Source organism: Tachyglossus aculeatus, chromosome 7 (genome assembly GCF_015852505.1).
Source record: "Tachyglossus aculeatus isolate mTacAcu1 chromosome 7, mTacAcu1.pri, whole genome shotgun sequence".
Classification (NCBI taxonomy): Eukaryota; Metazoa; Chordata; class Mammalia; order Monotremata; family Tachyglossidae; genus Tachyglossus; species Tachyglossus aculeatus.
Window position 1 is genome coordinate 45,551,957 of NC_052072.1, and position 18,272 is coordinate 45,570,228.

General features: G+C 44.3%; 1 protein-coding gene across 1 annotated transcript in view; it reads right to left on the reverse strand.

Annotated features, from left to right (window-relative positions):
• ANO7 (anoctamin 7) overlaps window positions 1-18,272 on the reverse strand; it is a 65,991-nt gene that overhangs the window by 40,607 nt on the left and 7,112 nt on the right. The window contains exons 3-7 of the mRNA XM_038748792.1: window positions 17,463-17,632; window positions 14,624-14,719; window positions 13,405-13,544; window positions 9,909-9,966; window positions 4,708-4,818 (exon numbers count right to left, since the gene is read on the reverse strand). Coding sequence (XP_038604720.1) covers window positions 4,708-4,818; window positions 9,909-9,966; window positions 13,405-13,544; window positions 14,624-14,719; window positions 17,463-17,632 — 575 coding nt within the window. The remainder of the gene's footprint in view (window positions 1-4,707; window positions 4,819-9,908; window positions 9,967-13,404; window positions 13,545-14,623; window positions 14,720-17,462; window positions 17,633-18,272) is intronic.

The following is an 18,272-nucleotide window of genomic DNA, read 5'->3' on the forward strand; positions in this document are numbered from 1 at the left end:
GTTCTTGGCACTTAGTAACTGCTTAACAAATAACACAATTAGAGAAGCAACCTGGCATAGTGGGTAGAGCCCGGGCCTAAGAGTCAGGAGGTCATCTCTGTTTCCCATCTCCATTGACAAAGCAGTGGTTCCGCCACTTCATTCATTCATTCATTCATTCATTCAATCGTATTTATTGAGCGCTTACTGTGTGCAGAGCACTGTACTAAATGCTTGGGAATCAATCAATCAATCGTATTTATTGAGCGCTTACTGTGTGCAGAGCACTGTACTAAGTGCTTGGGAAGTACAAGTTGGCAACATATAGAGACGCTCCCTACCCAACAACGGGCTCACAGTCTACAAGGGGGAGACAGACAACAAAACAAAACATGTGGTCAGGTGTCAAGTCATCAGAATAAATAGAAGTAAAGCTAGATGGACATCATTGACAAAATAAATAGGATAGTAAATATGTACAAGTAAAATAAATAGAGTAATAAATCTGTACAAACATATATACGGGTGCTATGAGGGAAAGGAGGTAGGGCGGGGGGGGGATGGGGAGAGGGAGAGGAAAAAGGGACTACTTGTCTGCTGTGTGACCTTGGGCAAATCACTTCACTTCTCTGGGCCTCAGTTCCCTCGTCTGTAAAATGAGGATTGAGACTGAAGGCCCATGCAGGATAGGGACTGTGTCCAACCTATCTTGTATCCACCCCAGCACTTAGTATAGTGCCTGGCACCTAGTAAGCACTTAACGAATACCATCATTACTATTATCAATAAGTCATATGAGTGTTGTAGAATACTGACCTACTTGAAAGGTTCCTAGAAGGGCTCATTCATATTTGAGAGATGCTTTGAAATCTCTCTCAGAAAGGGCCAGCAGAAAGACAGAGTATAGCTTTGTTGTTAACCGGGGAAACTCCCACTACATCTTGAAGTGTTTCTGTCCAGCAAGAATCATCTTGGCTCAACTGACTCTTCCTCATTACGTTCTTCATGCTCTTTCTCTCCCCACTGGGGAAAGCGGTGCTTCAGTGACTAGTATTATAGATGGATTTACTAGCGGATACACTTTCTTTATTCACAAGTAATAACATCACCTCCTGGGTGGCCACAGGATGGAATCAATCAAAGGTATTTATTGAGTGCTTACTGTGTCCAGAACACTGTGGTAAGCTGGATGTAGGAGCGCTTCTGTTGTTCACTAGTCTGCCACGTGTGTGGGGTGTAACTTCGAATCCTTAGCCAAAGATTCTCTCTTTCTGAAATTGACTGAAATTAGGATCTTTTTTTTCCCCAAGATGTTCAAAGCCTCCTTGCCAACAATGTCCAATGAATCCCACGACTTCCTCAGGCCACAGAAAGAATGACTGCACCCCCTTTACAGATGGGAAAACAGATTCCACTGAGAAAAGGATTTGTTTGAGGTCCTGGATTCAGAGAGTAAGCAAAGGAAACAAAAGTGCTTATGGGATAGGAAGTGAAACAAACGGCACTGCACTAATGAAGCTCATCATGCGCGGCCTCCGTGCTGCCGGAAGATAAGCCCTGTCCATTTCGTCGTTATCCATTCATTCAGTCATACCTATCGAGTGCTTACTATGTGCAGAGCACTGTTCTAAGCGCTTGGGAGAGTACAATGCGACAATAAACGGACAAATTCCCTGCCCATACGAGCTTTACTCTTCCCGAGCTCCCCTTGAATTTCTTGTCCCTCCTTTTTACTGGTCTTTCCCCTGGCTCTGTGGTCCCCCTGCTCCTCCCAAGGCAGGGAGTGTATCTACTAATTCTTTGGTATTGCACTCTCCTAAGGGCTTAGTACAGTGCTTTGCACATAGCAAGCACTCAATAAACATCATTGATCCAAATCCTGTCTCCCCCTAGTTTCTCTGTCTCCGCTCTCCGTATCCTGAATTCCCCTTCCCTCCAAGCTTTATTGTTTTTACTCTGATGGAATCAGGGGAGAGTCATCTCACAGGCCTCCTCCCCAAGCCCGCTGTAGGCAGGGAGTATGTCTGTTTATCATTGTACTGTGCCCTCCCAAGTGCTTAGTACAGTGCTCTATTCAGAGTAAGCGCTTGATAAATACAATCGACCGACTGGCTGTCCTGCCCTTCCCCAGCCCTTTGGCAGTGGAGAATCCAAGAAAGAAAATAAGCTGAGGGCAGCGTGTCCCTGGTGGAACTGAAGGAAGCGGGAGGGAGAGAAAAGAACGGAGAAATTGCAGAGTGAGGAGGAGAGGTAGGGGTTATTTTGGAGGGGGGTCCCCGACCAGTTGGCACATTTTGCTTTACGAAATGTTTATCGGGCAAAAAATCCTTCAAGCTGATGAATGGAGAGTGGTTTTTAATGGCTACTTGCTGATCAACTTCATAGTTTAAACTACTTGGAGTAAAGGCGCCGCAGCTGTGGCTCTACAGAGAAGCAGCATGGCTCAGTGGAAAGAGCACAGGCTTTGGAGTCAGAGGTCGTGGGTTCAAATCCCGGCTCCAGCGCTTGTCAGCTGTGTGACTTTGGGCAAGTCACTTAACTTCCCCATGTCTCAGTTACCTCATCTGTAAAAGGGGATTAAGATTGTGAGCCCCACATGGGACAACCTGATCACCTTGTATCCTCCCCAGCGTTTAGAACAGTGCTTTGCACATAGTAAGCGCTTAACAAATACCAAAATTATTATTATTATTAAAGGGAGGAGAGGCAGGGAATCTGTAGCGTTGACAGCGTGGTGTAGATGTGGGGACTGGAGAGGATAGGCAGGGAAGTTGCCAGGAGCTCAAAGGGCAGGGAGGGCATGCGTTGGCTCGGGTGGGGCCCGGTTTACACATGTATTCAGAAACATGGACTCTGTCCTCAAGTCAGGAAGTGCAATTCTTCAGGCTGTCGTGGAACTACACAGGAGCTTGGGGTTCAGGCCAGTGTTTTCCCCAGAGGCTTCGTGGGTTTTTCACCTCAAGCCCTGTTGAATATTCTTGACCCTTTTCTTAAAGAACAGAATTTGGTTTTGCCACAGAACCTCATTTGTGTTTTTAACTCGGGAAGAAGTCATCTCACATACAATTAGTGCTGATGGTTTTACTCTATTACTCTATTTATTTATTTATTTTACTTGTACATATCTATTCTATTTATTTTATTTTGTTAGTATGTTTGGTTTTGTTCTCTGTCTCCCCCTTTTAGACGGTGAGCCCACTGCTGGGTAGGGACTGTCTCTATATGTTACCAACTTGTACTTCCCAAGCACTTAGCACAGTGCTCTGCACACAGTAAGCGCTCAATAAATACGATTGATGATGATGATGATGGTGGTTTTAGTTAGGACGGGATCCATTTTGGCCTTTGGATTAGGAGGCCATTGCTTTTCATGAATTGGTAAAATGGTTCTGATTTACTTTTAAGTAAAATGATAAAATCACACTCAAAGAGGACTTCATTCCTTTTAGAGTCCCCTCTGCCCACAGGAGGCAGTTTGAAGCATTAAGAGAATGAAGGCATTAAGTATATATTAACAATGGGAGCAATTTGTGCTTTCACTGTTTCCATGAAGAAGACACCAGTGGTATCTGACTTCCAGTTCAGAGGGCAGGAGAGGTGGAGATGAGAGAAGCCTGAGGTGGGGGATGGATATTCCTGATTGGATTTGGAGCCGCACAGTGTTAGTGAGAGGCTGGGAAAGAGTCGTCCAGGCCGAGGCTGGAAACAAGGCCTTCTTTTTACAATAATAATAATGTTGGTTTTTGTTAAGCGCTTACTATGTGCCAGGCACTGTTCTAAGCACTGGGGGAGATACAAGGTCATCAGGTTGTCCCACATGGGGCTCACAGTCTTATTCCCCATTTTCCAGATGAGGTAACTGAGGCCCAGAGAAGTGAAGTGACTTGCCCAAAGTCACACAGCTGACAAGTGGTGGAGCCGGGATTAGAACCCATGACCTCTGACTCCCAAGCCTGTGCTCTTTCCACTGAGCCACGCTGCTTCTCAATTCCTTCTTGCAGCTTCAGGGAAATCCTGTTAGGAATGACTGAGAAGCAGCATGACTCAGTGAATAGGACACAGGCCTGGGAATCAGAAGGACCTGGATTCTAACCCCGGCTCCATCACTTCTCTGCTGTGTGACTCTGGGGAAGTCGCTTAACTTCTCTGTACCTCAGTCACCTCATCTGTAAAATGGGGTTTAAGACCGCGAGCCTCATGTGGGACACGGACTGCGTCCGATGTGATTAGCAAATATCCACCCTAGTATTTAGTACAGTGCCTGGTGCAGCATGGTTCAATGGAAAGAGCCCGGGCTTTGGAGTCAGAGGTCGTGGGTTCAAACCCCAGCTCCGCCAGTTGTCAGCTGTGTGACTTTGGGCGAGTCACTTCTCTGGGCCTCAGTTACCTCATCTGGAAAATGGGGATGAAGACTGTGAGCCCCATGGGGGACAACCTGATCACCTTGTAACCTCCCCAGCGCTTAGAACAGTGCTTTGCACATAGTAAGCGCTTAACAAATGCCATCATTATTATTATTATTATTAAACACTTAGCAAATACCATTTTTTTTTTAAAGGAATCTTTCAGGGGTAGGGACAGAGACCATAAAACTGGTGGGTGGTTTTCTTCTCTTGTTCTGCTGCCCTGTCCCAGGGCCCAAGAGACTCAGGTGAACAAGGAATCAAAGAATCAAAGTGCAGCCTGCGAGAAGGGCCAACAACAATTAAGGGGGAAAGAAGGACTCACATCATGCAGGGGGAAGGCCGCGCTGAAGACTTCTTCGTTCAGCAGCTGATCGATTCCAAACAGGCCTCTGTTCTCGTGACCGTACCGTGTCTTTGCCAGGATCTCATACAGCTTGGGGGGCAAAGAGGAAGAGCAGCAGTCAATCGGTCGGATTTACTGAACTCTCTGTGGGCAGAGCACTGTACTAAGCGCTTAGAAGAGTAGAGTTTAACAGAGTTGGCAGCCAATTACACTCACTCACTGCTTTGAAAAGGCGGTCCTGACCTCTGACATTACTGTGCTACCCTCTCCAACCTTTAGGAAAGCTCACATCCTTTCATTCATTCAGTCGTATTTATTGAGTGCTTACTGTGTGCAGAGCACTGGACTAAGCGCTTGGGAAGTACAAGTTGGCAACATATAGAGACGGTCCCTGCCCAACAGTGGGCTCACAGTCTAGAAGGGGGAGACAGACAACAAAACAAAACATGTGGACAGGTGTCAAGTCGTCAGAACAAATAGAATTAAAGCTAGATGCACATCATTGACAAAATAAATAGAATAATAAATATGTATAAGGAAAATAAATAGTTCTAGACTGTGAGCCCACTGTTGGGTAGGGACTGTCTCTATATGTTGCCAACTTGTACTTCCCAAGCGCTTAGTACAGTGCTCTGCACACAGTAAGCACTCAATAAATACGATTGATTGATTGATAATAAATCTGTACAAACATATATACAGGTGCTGTGGGGAGGGGAAGGAGGTAGGGCAGGGAGGATGGGGAGGAGAAGAGGAAAAAGGGGACTTAGTACAAGCGCTTAGTACAGTGCAAGCGCTTAGTACAGTGCTCTGCACACAGTAAGCACTCAATAAATACGATTGATTGATTGACGTAGTCTGGGAAGGCCCCTTGGAGAAGGTGAGCTCTCAGTAACATAATATAATAATATGATGGCATTTATTAAGCGCTTACAATGTGCAAAGCACTGTTCTAAGCGCTGGGGAGGATACAAGGTGATCAGGTTGTACCACGTGGGGCTCCCAGTATTAATCCCCATGTTACAGATGAGGTAACTGAGGCCCAGAGAAGTGAAGTGACTTGCCCAAAGTCACACAGCTGTGAAGTGGCGGATCCGGGATTTGAACCCATGACCTCTGATTCCCAAGCCCGGGCTCTTTCCACTTAGCCACGCTGCTTCTCTAGGGCTTTGAAGGGAGGAAGAGAGCTAGCTTGGAAGATGTCAAAGCCTGTATATAAATTATGAGGTAGATGGAGTTGAGTCCACAGCTAGAATGTCATTAAAATAAAATAATGATGAGGATCAACGATTTATTAAAGCCAGCCTGGAGTAAAGGAAGCTTTCATTGGCATTCAGCCAAATTTGGAGGTGGATTTCTGGAGGCAGTAGAGAAAAGAAGAGGAAGCATCATGGCGAAAGGGATAGAGCAGGAGCCTGGGACACAGAAGGTCATGGGTTCTAATCTCTGCTCTACCACTTGGCTGCTGTGTGACCGTGGGCAAGTCACTTTACTTCTTCGTGCCGCAGTTACCTCATCTGTAAAATGGGGATTGAGACTGTGAGTTCCACATGTGACCGGGACACTGTCCAACCTGATTTCCTTGTATCCACTCGAGTGCTCAGTACAGTGCTTGGCACGCAGTAAGCACTTAAATACTATAATTATTATTAATCTGAGGGACTTCAGTAACTTTTCATTTGTATTCCGTATTTCTGGGTTATTGTTTGCCCAGGACATTGGTATTCAACTTCAGGATTTGCAGATTCTGGATTGCTAAAACCCTGGCATTGCCCTCCCACTTTAATGAGAAGAAGCACGGCCTAGTGGACAGAACATGGGTTTGGGAGTCAGAAGGAGCTGGGTTCTAATCCTGACTCCACCACTTGTCTGCTGTGTAACACTGGGCAAGTCACTTCACTTCTCTGGGCCTCAGTTACCTCTTCTGTCAAATGGGAATACAGACTGTGAGACTGATGTGGGACAGGGACTGTGTCTGGCCTGTATCTATCCCAGTGCTTAGTATGGTGCCTGGCCCACAGTAAACATTTATCACATACCGTAAAAAAAAAAATTAGCCTTTGTTGAATGTCCATGTTTGTTGGGAATACTTTTATTGATTATTTTTCTTGATTTATTGATGTCTCTGTCAATCCATCACATTTATTGAGTGCTTACTGTGTGCAGCACACTGTACTGAGCATTTGGGAGAGTACAATATGACATAGTTGGTAGAGGCGAACCCTACCCATAGTAAACTTACAGGGGGAGACAGACATTAATATGAAAAAATAAACTACAGATATATAATAATAATAATGGCATTTATTAAGTGCTTACTATGTGCAAAGCACTGTTCTAAGCTCTGGGGAGGTTACAAGGTGATCAGGTTGTCCCATGGGGGGCTCACAGTCTTAATCCCCATTTTCCAGATGAGGTAACAGGCACAGAGAAGTGAAGTGACTTGCCCAAAGTCACACAGCTGACAATTGGCAGAGCCGGGATTTGAACCCATGACCTCTGACTCCAAAGCCCGGGCTCTTTCCACTGAGGCACGAGTGCTGGGCAGAGGCACTTTTCTCAGATCTGAACCTATGAAATACCATTGTCATGTTGAAGGAAGTTTGTTGGTCAGCTATACAAATGGATGAGGAAAACAAGTTCCCTCCCTCTGCGTCTTAAATGTATATAAAATTCATAGACATTAGCCATTGGCCAGGCAAGGTGTGGCTGGGAGAGATGAGCTTAAAGGTTTTTTTTATTTTTAAATGGTATTTGTTAAGTGCTTACTATGTGCCAAACACTGTACTAGGCATTGGGGTTGAAACAAGCTAATCAGGTTGGACACAGTCCATGTCCCACGTGGGGCTCCCAGTCTTAATCCCCACTTTACAGGTGAGGAAACTGAGCCCAGAAAAGTGACTTGTCCAAGTTCACTTTTGAGAAGCAGCATGGCTCCGTGGAAAGAGCCTGGGCTTTGGAGCCAGAGGTCACGGATTCAAATCCCAGCTCCGCCACTTAGCTGTGTGACTTTGGGCAAGTCATGTCACTTCTCTGGGCCTCAGTTCCCTCATCTGTAAAATGGGGATGAAGACTGTGAGCCCCCCAGGGGACAACCTGATCACCTTGTAACCTCCCCAGCGCTTAGAACAGTGCTTTGCACAGAGTAAGCGCTTAATAAATGGTATCATTATTATTCACACAGCAGGCCTGTGGCAGAGCAGGAATTAGAACCCAGGTCCTTTGAGTCCCAGGCCCATGCACTTCCCACTAGGCCTCACTGCTTCTGCTTCATTTTGAATGGATATGGGGCATTTATTAGATTCAATTTGCCTTGCTTCAGTTTTGTCTTTCTGGGAATCATCAGGGACGAGTTGACTCTCTACCTGGCATGAATTTGACCCACAGGACTGCTATTATAGGGATTCACTAGAAATTTCTTGTTCGATGGGTAAGGAAATAGAATCGTTAACTCATTTCTAATTGTCAAATTGTATTTATGTACCTAATGCACGGATTCCTACACCAGGCGCCGTACAAAGCAGATTAAACAAACAGGGTCTCTACTCTCGAGCACTTTATGTCTCTTCCCAGACTGAACAATGGCTTCCTTAACTCTACTTCATAAATAACCAGGGTTCTCAACACGGCTGCTAAATTGACCTTCTCAGAGTTCCCTAGACATAATCCTAAAATAAATGTCCACCAGAGCTTCAATTTACTCCCTGTCCAAGGATCTCCAATCAATCAATCGTATTTGAGTGCGTACTGTGTAAAGCACTCTACTAAGCACTTGGGAGAGTATAATATAACAGAGTTGGTAGAAACATTCCTGGCCCACAAGGGGCTTACAGTCTAGAAGGGGAGACAGACATTAAAATAAATTATGGATATGGACATAAATAAGTGATATGGGGCTGAGACTGGGGTGAGTAAATTGTACAGATCCAAGTGTGATGCAGAAGGGAAAGGGAGTAGGGGAAATGAGGGCTTAGTCATTGAAGGAGATGTGATTTTAATAAAGCTTTGAAGGGAGGGAGAGTGATGGTCTGTTGGAAATAAAAGGGCTGGAGTTTCAGCCCAGAAGCAGGATCAATCAATCAATCAATCAATCATATTTATTGAGCACTTACTGTGTGCAGAGCACTGTACAAAGCGCTTGGGAAGTACAAATTGGCAACATATAGAGACAGTCCCTACCCAACAGTGGGCTCACAGTCTAAAAGATGTGGGCAAGAGGTAATAATAATAATAATAATGGCATTTATTAAGCACTTACTATGTGCAAAGCACTGTTCTAAGCTCTGAGGAGGTTACAGGGTGATCAGGTTGTCCCACGGGGGGCTCACAGTCTTAATCCCCATTTTCCAGATGAGGTCACTGAGGCCCAGAGAAGTGAAGTGACTTGCCCAAAGTCACACAGCTGACAATCGGCGGAGCCGGGATTTGAACCCATGACCTCTGACTCCAAAGCCCGGGCTCTTTCCACTGAGCTGCGCTGACAGGGAGACAGATGAGATCGAGGTACGGTGACTAGGTGGTTGTTAGAGGAATGAGGTGAGCATGCCGGGCTGAAGTAGGAAATTAGCAAGGGAAGATAGGAGGGGAGGGAAAGGTCAGTGAGTGCTTTAAATCAATCAATCGTATTTATTGAGCGCTTACTGTGTGCAGAGCACTGTACTAAGCGCTTGGGAAGTACAAGTTGGCAACATATAGAGACAGTCCCTACCCAACAGTGGGCAAAGCTACTTTCTTTTTAATGAAGTGGTGGATGGGCAAGGCTCTAAGCTTCTGCTCTCTCACCTTTCAACTTCGGATCCAATTTTGAGTCCCTCCCCCTTGTTTCTCCGCCCTGTCCCCAAACAGTTATCCCTGTAAATTCACAGCAATATCATCTCTGGGCACCAGACCCCATTGTCCAATGTGATTAACCAAGAACAGCCAATCAAGAGTCCACTGGCCAAAGAAAAGCCCACCTGGGAGAATACGGCTCTCTATTTTGCGGACTTTTGTCTATTAAAGCAAGAAGTCACCAGTTAGCAAACTAGGAACACTCTGGGCTTCTACTACTAACATTGTACTCTTCCAAGTGGCCACTATAGTGCTTTACCGACAGAAGGGGCTCAATAAATGTCACTGATTTTTCCCGTTCACGTCTTTACTCAGGGCATCAGCTCTATCTAGATGGGGCATTTACTTACAATTTGGTGGCGTTTGGTGTCGCTGAAAAACGTTTCGTGGTCATCACTCCCCAGGAACCTGAAATCGGCAAGATACACGCCACTCAAATATTCCAACTCCAGCTGAACTGAAGCCCCAGCCCCACTCATCTCTCAGCTACTTTGAAGAGATGATAATAATAATAATAATGGTATTTGTTAAACGCTTACTATGTGCAAAGCACTGTTCTAAGCACTGGGGGGATACAAGGTGATCAGGTCATCCCACATGGGGCTTACAGTCTTAATCCCCATTTTACAGATGAGGTAACTGAGGCCCAGAGAAGTTAAGTGACTTGCCCAAAGTCACACAGCTGACAATTGGGATTTGAACCCATGACCTCTGACTCCAAAGCCCGGGCTTTTTCCACTGAGCCACGCTGATGTCCTTTCTACTTTCTCCTCCACCCTTGATCAGTCAAATGCGTCCAAGAACTTAGTGGTGAAAAAGGCTCATCCTTCTGCCAGAGCAGTATGATCCTAGGATCCTAGAGAAGCAGCATGGCGTAGTGAATAGAACAGGGCTAAGAGTCAGAACGTCGTGGATTCTAATCCCGGCTCTGCCATTTGTCTGCTGTGTGACCTTGAGCAGGTCACCTCACTTCTCTGTGCCTGTTACCTCATCTGCAAAATGGCAATTGAGACTGTGAGCCCCATATGGGACAGGGACTATGTCCAATCCAATTTGCTTGTACCCACCCTAGCACTTAGTACAGGGCCTGGCACATAGTAAATACTCAACAAATACCATTACTATAATAATAATTATGATTATTATCAATCACATCGACACTATTAGCCCCACTTCCTTGACAGTGTAGGATAATTCTCTTCTCGGGCATCCTGTCATTTAGGAAACTGGAACCACCCGGCATCTTGATTTCCTTTCAGAGCCTTCTGGAAATTTCATGGGCAATGCTGGCCTGGTTATAATGAAAGCATTTGCCTTCCTCTGGGTCACATTTCACATGCATTCAATCATATTTATTGAGCGCTTACTGGGTGCAGAGCACTGTATTAAGCGCTTGGGAAGTACAATTCGGCAACAAATAGAGACAATCCCTACCCAACAGTGGGCTCTGTAAGCTCACTGTGGGAAGCTTCCCACAGTCCCCCTCGTCCCCCACTCCATCCCCACATCTTACCTCCTTCCCTTCCCCACAGCACCTGTATATATGTATATATGTTTGTACATATTTATTACTCTATTTATTTATTTATTTTACCTGTACATATCAATTCTATTTATTTTATTTTGTTAGTATGTTTGGTTTTGTTCTCTGTCTCCCCCTTTTAGACTGTGAGCCCACTGTTGGGTAGGGACTGTATATGTTGCCATCTTGTACTTCCCAAGCGCTTAGTACAATGCTCTGCACACAGTAAGTGCTCAATAAATACAATTGATTGATTGATTGATTGAAGGAAACATGTTTACCATCTCCATTCTATTGTGCTCTCTCAAGTGCTTAGTACGGTGCTCTGAATTCAGTAAGCGCTCAATAAATACGATTATTGATTCATATCAACTTGGTTGAAGATCCCTTTGTGGGACAGGGCCTGTCTGACCTGATTATACTGCAACCAACCTAACTAGGGCTTAGCACTGTGTTTAGCGTACAGTAAGTACTCAACAAATACCACAGTGATTTTATTATTATCTTCTGACTTCAGAGGACAGAGACCTTTCTCTTAGGGCTTTAGGGAACAATGTGTCAGATTTTCTCCAGTGTCAAAGGGAATCCCTGGGTGTCAGACAGCCAAACAAGATGGTCTGACACATTTAGAAGCTGAAGAAACTTACTGTAGAGTCTCTGAGTATGACTCAGTTGACTGACAAAAAAAAATAAAAAAGAAAAAGTCAGTAGCTTCAGCACTGGAAACTCTAGTTCATTACTGTCTCCTTCCACTTTCTCTTTTTCCAAAGCACTTACGTAAATATATCCCCCTCTAGTCTGTAACCTCCTTGTGGGCAGGGAATGTGTCGGTTTATTGTTATATTGTACCCTCCCAAGCACTTAGTACATTGCTTTGCACACAGTAAGCGCTCAATAAATAAGATTGAAGGAGTGAATCCATAATTTATTTATAAGTATGTTTATTATATATATATATATTTTATATGTATATTTATATGTATGACCTTTAGACCACAAGCTCCTTATAATAATAATGATGATGGTATTTGTTAAACGCTTACTATGGCCAAGCACTGTTCTAAGCACTGGGGTAGATACAAGGTAATCAGGTTGTCCCTCGTGGGGCTCACTGTCTAATCCTCATTTTACAGATGAGGTCACTGAGGCACAAAGAAGTTAAGTGGCTTGCCCAAGGTCACACAGCAGACAAATGGCGGAGCTGGGATTAGAACCCACGTCCCCTGACTCCCAACCCCGTGCTCTTTCCACTGAGCCATGCTGCTTCTAATATAGCCCTCTCTAGTCCGTAACCTCATAGTGGGCAGGGAATGTCTCTATTTATTGTTATATTGTACTCTCCCAAGTGCTTAGTACAGTGCTTTGCACACGGTAAGCACTCAATAAATAAGATTGAAGGAGTGAATCCATAATTTATTTGTTTGTCTCCCCCTCTAGACCGCAAGCTCCCTATAATAATAATGACGATGATATTTGTTAAGCACTTACTATGTGCCGAGCACTGTTCTAAGCACTGGGATAGATACAAGGTTATCAGGTTGTCCCACGTGGGGCTCACAGTCTTAATCCCCATTTTACAGATGAAGTAACTGAGGCATAGAGAAGTTAAGTGACTTGCCCAAAGTCACACAGCTGACAAGTGGCGGAGCCGGGATTAGAACCCACCACCTCTGACTTCCAAGACAGTGCAGTTTCCTCTAAGCCACCTGCTTCTCTAATTCATTCATTCAATCATATTTATTGATTGCTTACTGTGTGCAGAGCACTGTACTAAGCGCTTGGGAAGTACAAGTTAGCAACATATAGAGACGGTCCCTACCCAACAACGGGCTCACAGTCGAGAAGGGGGAGACAGACAACACAACAAAACATGTAGTACAGTGCTGTGCACACAGTAAGCGCTTAATAAATACGATTGAATGAATGAATGAATGTGGACAGGTGCAGGTCATCAGAATCAATAAAAATAACTAGATGCACATTATTAACAAAATAGAATAGAAAATGGGTAGGGAGCACGTCTATCAAGTCTGATATACTATATTCTCCCAAGTGCTCAGTACACAGTAAGTGCTCAATAAATGATCAAATGAATGAATCCATAATATCGTTATACGTCTGTCTCTCCCTCTAGACTGTAAGCTCCTTGCGTGCAGGGAACGTGTCTATCAGTTATGTTATACTGTACTCTCTCAAGCGCTTAAGTACAGTGCTCTGCACACAGTCAGCGCTCAGTAAATATGACTGATTGATTTTCTTCAGATGAGAAGCCAAGGAATTTTTAGGACGTGTATTCGTGAGCTCCGAGAGTCTCAGGCTCTTACCTGTGTAGCTTGTTCACCTTGAACTGGCAGGTATAGTACTCTTGGGGTAGGTCAGGGACATCTTGCTGCAGTACGTCAGGAATTCCCAGTTTTTTCATCATTTTGGAAGACCAGTTAGAGGCCTGATTAGGTGGCAAGGCCTGGACGGACAAATGTTGTTTCACCAAGAAGAGAACAGTGAAAGAGATGCCCAACGAGGCAAGGGAGGGAAAATAGATAGGAGGAGCTTCCATACAGCAAGGAGAAAATTCTTTTTCTCCCTCCCTTCTCATCCTCACCCCACCCTAAATTCAATAACTTTCATACGAGGGAAAAACAGAGAAAAAAAAAAAAAACCCAAAGCGAAAACACATATCCTGTATATATGTATATATGTTTGTACATATTTATTACTCTATTTATTTTACTTGTACATATCTATTCTATTTATTTTATTTTGTTAGTATGTTTGGTTTTTTTTTTCTCTGTCTCCCCCTTTTAGACTGTGAGCCCAATGTTGGGTAGGAACTGTCTCTATATGTTGCCAATTTGTACTTCCCAAGCGCTTAGTACAGTGCTCTGCACATAGTAAGCGCTCAATAAATATGATTGATTGATTGATTCGCAAAAGACACAAAACAATAGTCATACACAGGAGAGTGACCACGTTGCCTTTGGTGGGAGTGCGTTAAAGCCCATCAATAGTGCAAACATATATACGCTGAAGAGCAGCGGGACTCAGTGGAGAGAGCTTGGGCTTGGGAGTCAGAGGTCGTGGGTTCAAATCCTGACTCCGCCAAACTGTCAGCTGTGTGACTTTGGGCAAGTCACTTAACTTCTCTGCGCCTCAGTTACCTCACCTGTGAGCCCCACGTGGGACAACCAGATCACCTTGTATCCTCCCCAGTGCTTAGAACAGTGCTTTGCACATAGTAAGCACTTAACAAATGCCATCATTATTATTATTATATATGGCAGGGAGCATGGATTTTTCCCTTAAAATGTGTAACAAAATTTAGCCAAATATGCCAGGGCAAAATATACAGTGATGAACTGGAACTCCCTTGTTGTTAATTCAGAAATTCACGTAGCAACCTCCTGAGAATAGTCTTTGGAGAGTCCTGGCATGCCATAGTCCAGTGCTCTGCACACAGTAAGTGCTCAATAAATATAATTGAATGAATAAAATGGTTCTTTCCAGTAGGGCAGAGAAAGAACAATGCCCCAAAACCTTCTTTACCTGCAGGGGAAGCTTCAGTTTGAGATCCTCAGCATAGTAACAGAGTACCTTCCAGGAGGCCTTGAGGAGGATATAGTGGATTCCCCCCTTTTCAACCTAGTGGAATAGAGAACAACAATCCATCATCTGTGGGCCAATACTACTAATCATATTTATTGAGCACTTACTGTGAGCAGAAAACTACACAAAGTTCCTGGGAGAGTACACTATAACAGAGTTGGTAGATACATTCCCTGCCCACAACAGGCTTACAGCCTAGAGGATGTTGTTTACTTTCAGTAATGGCCAAAGTGAGTTTCCTTGGACGACAGCACGGAGTGTGTTGTTGGGAGAGCGTTTTAGGGAATCGTTTTTGATCCATTCACTGCTCCAGTGGGAACACCACTGGCAGGAATGAGAGAGTGTGAGTGAAACTACCAAGTTCTTCTCCCTGGGACCCAGTCCTGAGGCTGATCTATCATTCAAGACTTCATTTTATAGGGGGGGATTTCTCGGGAAGTTCAGAGAAGGATGCTATTCTCCACTACGTTAATTTCATCAGAAACTCGGATTTTTGTTTGCATTTTTCTAATAATTCTCCTCTGGACTCTTACCCTGAGGACTACAAGTCACTAATTCTGATGGATAAGTTCACCCCAGCTTCAAGCCAGGCCTTTTCTGATTAATTTCTAATTTCTCTACATCCCCAAAACTGCCATAAGAACTTCCACTTAGGTACAGTGTGCTGTTACTTCCTCCTGTCTATAAACTTATTTTAGTATCTTGCCTCCCCTGCTAGACTAAGTCCTGGAGAGCAGGGATCGCGTCTACTAATGCTATTGTATTCTTCTAAATGCTTAGTACAGGCCTCTCCACACACAATCATTTAGTAAATGCCTTTGAATGAATGGGATTCAAGGTGGAAGTGATGGCATTTCAGAAAAGTATAAAATGTCTGAAGCCTAAAAAGAAGGGAAGGGAAAGAAAAGTGATCATTCAGAGGGAAAACCTCTGTTCTGAATTTTGCTCAACAAAGGATGATTTTATTTCTATCAGAGAACCTAGGTTCTAATCCCGGCTCGGCTGCTTATCTGCCGTGTGACCTTCTCTGTGTCTCAGTTTTCTCATCTACAAAATGGGGTTTCAATACCTGGTCTCACTCTTACTTAGACTGTGAGCCCATATGAGACAGGAACTGGGCCCAACCTGATTATTTTATATCTACCCCAGTACTTAGTACAGTGCTTAGCACACAGTAAATGCTTAACAAATGCCATGATTGTTATTGTTATTAAGATAGTTTCATTTCTGTGGCCCATCTAACCCTGAAAGTGCTTGTAGCTAATTTAAGAGATCTGTGCCCATGGATGAATATGGTATTTGTTTTAGATGCCATTTGTTCTATGAGATTAGAAGTCTGCTTTTATATTGGGTAAAACTTGGACCATTTATACAACAAAAGAAATAAATAGATCTTTAGCCTTTTAGGGGTGGGGGGGGGGACTCTCAATTCCCTTGGAGTGAGTGTTTTGGGGCAGGGGAGGGAGGGATTGAGGTTTAACAATTTCACAAGGATAGCTTAAGAAAACAAAATGTCAGTCCTCAAAAACTGCCTGCAAATCATCAAAGATGTTTCAAAGATCCCAGTTCTGGAAAATAAAAAAAGAGGATCCAGATGGGACATCAGGATCCCTAGTCAACCACCTGCCTCAGTGAAGGAGAAGTCAAACAAACCAAGGTTTTCAGTGACAACCTGTTCTTTACAACAGTGGCCAAGGGAGAGGCCACTTTCTTCTTTGGTAAAAACTCTTTCAGGATTCCACCCCTTGCTTCCCAAATGATTTTAACTCTTCTAGGATCCACCTCCTGACTTCAGGTGACATGGCCCTGTTTTCTCTATTACCCCCCCTTTTTTTTTTAAAGAATAGCATTTGTTATACACTTATTATGTGTCAGAGACCCTACTAAGCACTGGGATAGATACAAGTTAATCAGATTGAACACAGTCCATGTCTATGGGGCTTACAGTCTAGAGATGAGTTAACTGAGGCACAGAGCGTGGCTTAGTGGCAAGAACACGGGCTTAGAGGAGGACGTGACTTCTAATCCTGACTCCTCCACTTGTTTGCCGTGTGACCTTGGGCAAACCACTCAACTTCTCTGGGCCTCAGTTCCCTCATCTGAAAAATGGGGGTTAAGACTGTGAGCCCCACGTGGAACAACCCGATTGCCTTGTATTTACACGAGCATTGATGCCTGTCTACTTGTTTTGTTGTCTGTCTCCCCCTTTCTAGACTGCGAGCCCATTGTTGGGTAGGGATTGTCTCTATTTGTTGCCTAATTGTACTTTCCAAGCATTTAGTATAGTGCTCTGCACACAGTAAGCGCTCAAATACAATTGAATGAATGAACAGCGCTTGGCACAGACTAAGCGCTTAACAAATACCTTTATTATTATCATCAGAGAAGTTAAGTGACTTGCCTAAAGTCACACAGCAGGCAAGTGGCAGAGTCAGAATTAGAACCCAGATCCTTCTGACTCCTAGGCCCATGGTCTAGCCACTAGACCGCACTGCTTCTCCTGGTCTCTGGCTCCTCATGGAGCTTTTGTTCAGAGAGCCACTCCATTACTGATAGCCGTATCCCATGCTGGGCTCTCCTGAGTAGTTAATTCTCAGTTTTCAGCTGAGATGCAACTTTTTCCTAGGCAACATTTTCAGCTTTCCATAAAGTAGCTGTAGGAATATCTTGCTGTCACTCTCTCTTCGAACATCACCGCTATGTTAAAGTAAGCAGAGCTTCAGTGCTTCTCTTTATACTTTGGTAAAGATGGAAGCAGTACAGGGCGGCCTCCGGTTACCTGTTTTACGTGAAGTCCGGTAGTTCGCAGGTTGTCCAAAAACGTTTCTCTCCAGGCTTGGTGTTTAGAGATCCGCTCTTGGCGTTTTTCTCTCTCACTTCCAACTTTATCCTTCTGTCTGTCTTGGTCTGGACCATCTTCCCATACGAGGACATAGTCTGGAGCACGTTCTGGAACAAAGGATAAAAGGATGTATAAATGGGAGGGAGAAAGAAGGAGACTTGAGTTCTAGTGCATCTGCAGTTTCCGGCAAAATGCTTTGAATTTTAGCTTAAACAGGAGACTCCTACAGCCCTTTCTCCCAGCAGTTTTAGGAGAAATAACTAAACACAAACTTCATGGGAACTTTGAAATATTTTCCTTCCAGGATCATGCAGACATTTGAAGCACACACTAATACTAATACTAATAATGACATTTGTTAAGTGCTTACTATGTACAAAGCACTGCTCTAAGCGCTGGGGGGATACAAGGTGATCAGGTTGTCCCACGTGGGGCTCACAGTCTTAATCCCCCTTTTACAGATGAGGGAACTGAGGCTCAGAGAAGTGAAGTGACTTGCCCAAGATCATACAGCAGACATGTGGGGGAGCCGGGATTAGAACCCACGACCTCTGACTCCCAAGCCCGGGCTCTTTCCACTGAGCCATGCTGCTAATAATCTCTGTGCTTCTAGAAACAGAAATTGGAGACAACTACAGAAAAAACCTGAGAGAGAGACAGAGAGAGAGAGAGTTTGCTGAGGAGGGGGGAACAGGTGGAAATCCCTTTAAATCCTCTCAATGTTGGAGGGAGGGCTTTACTTTCACA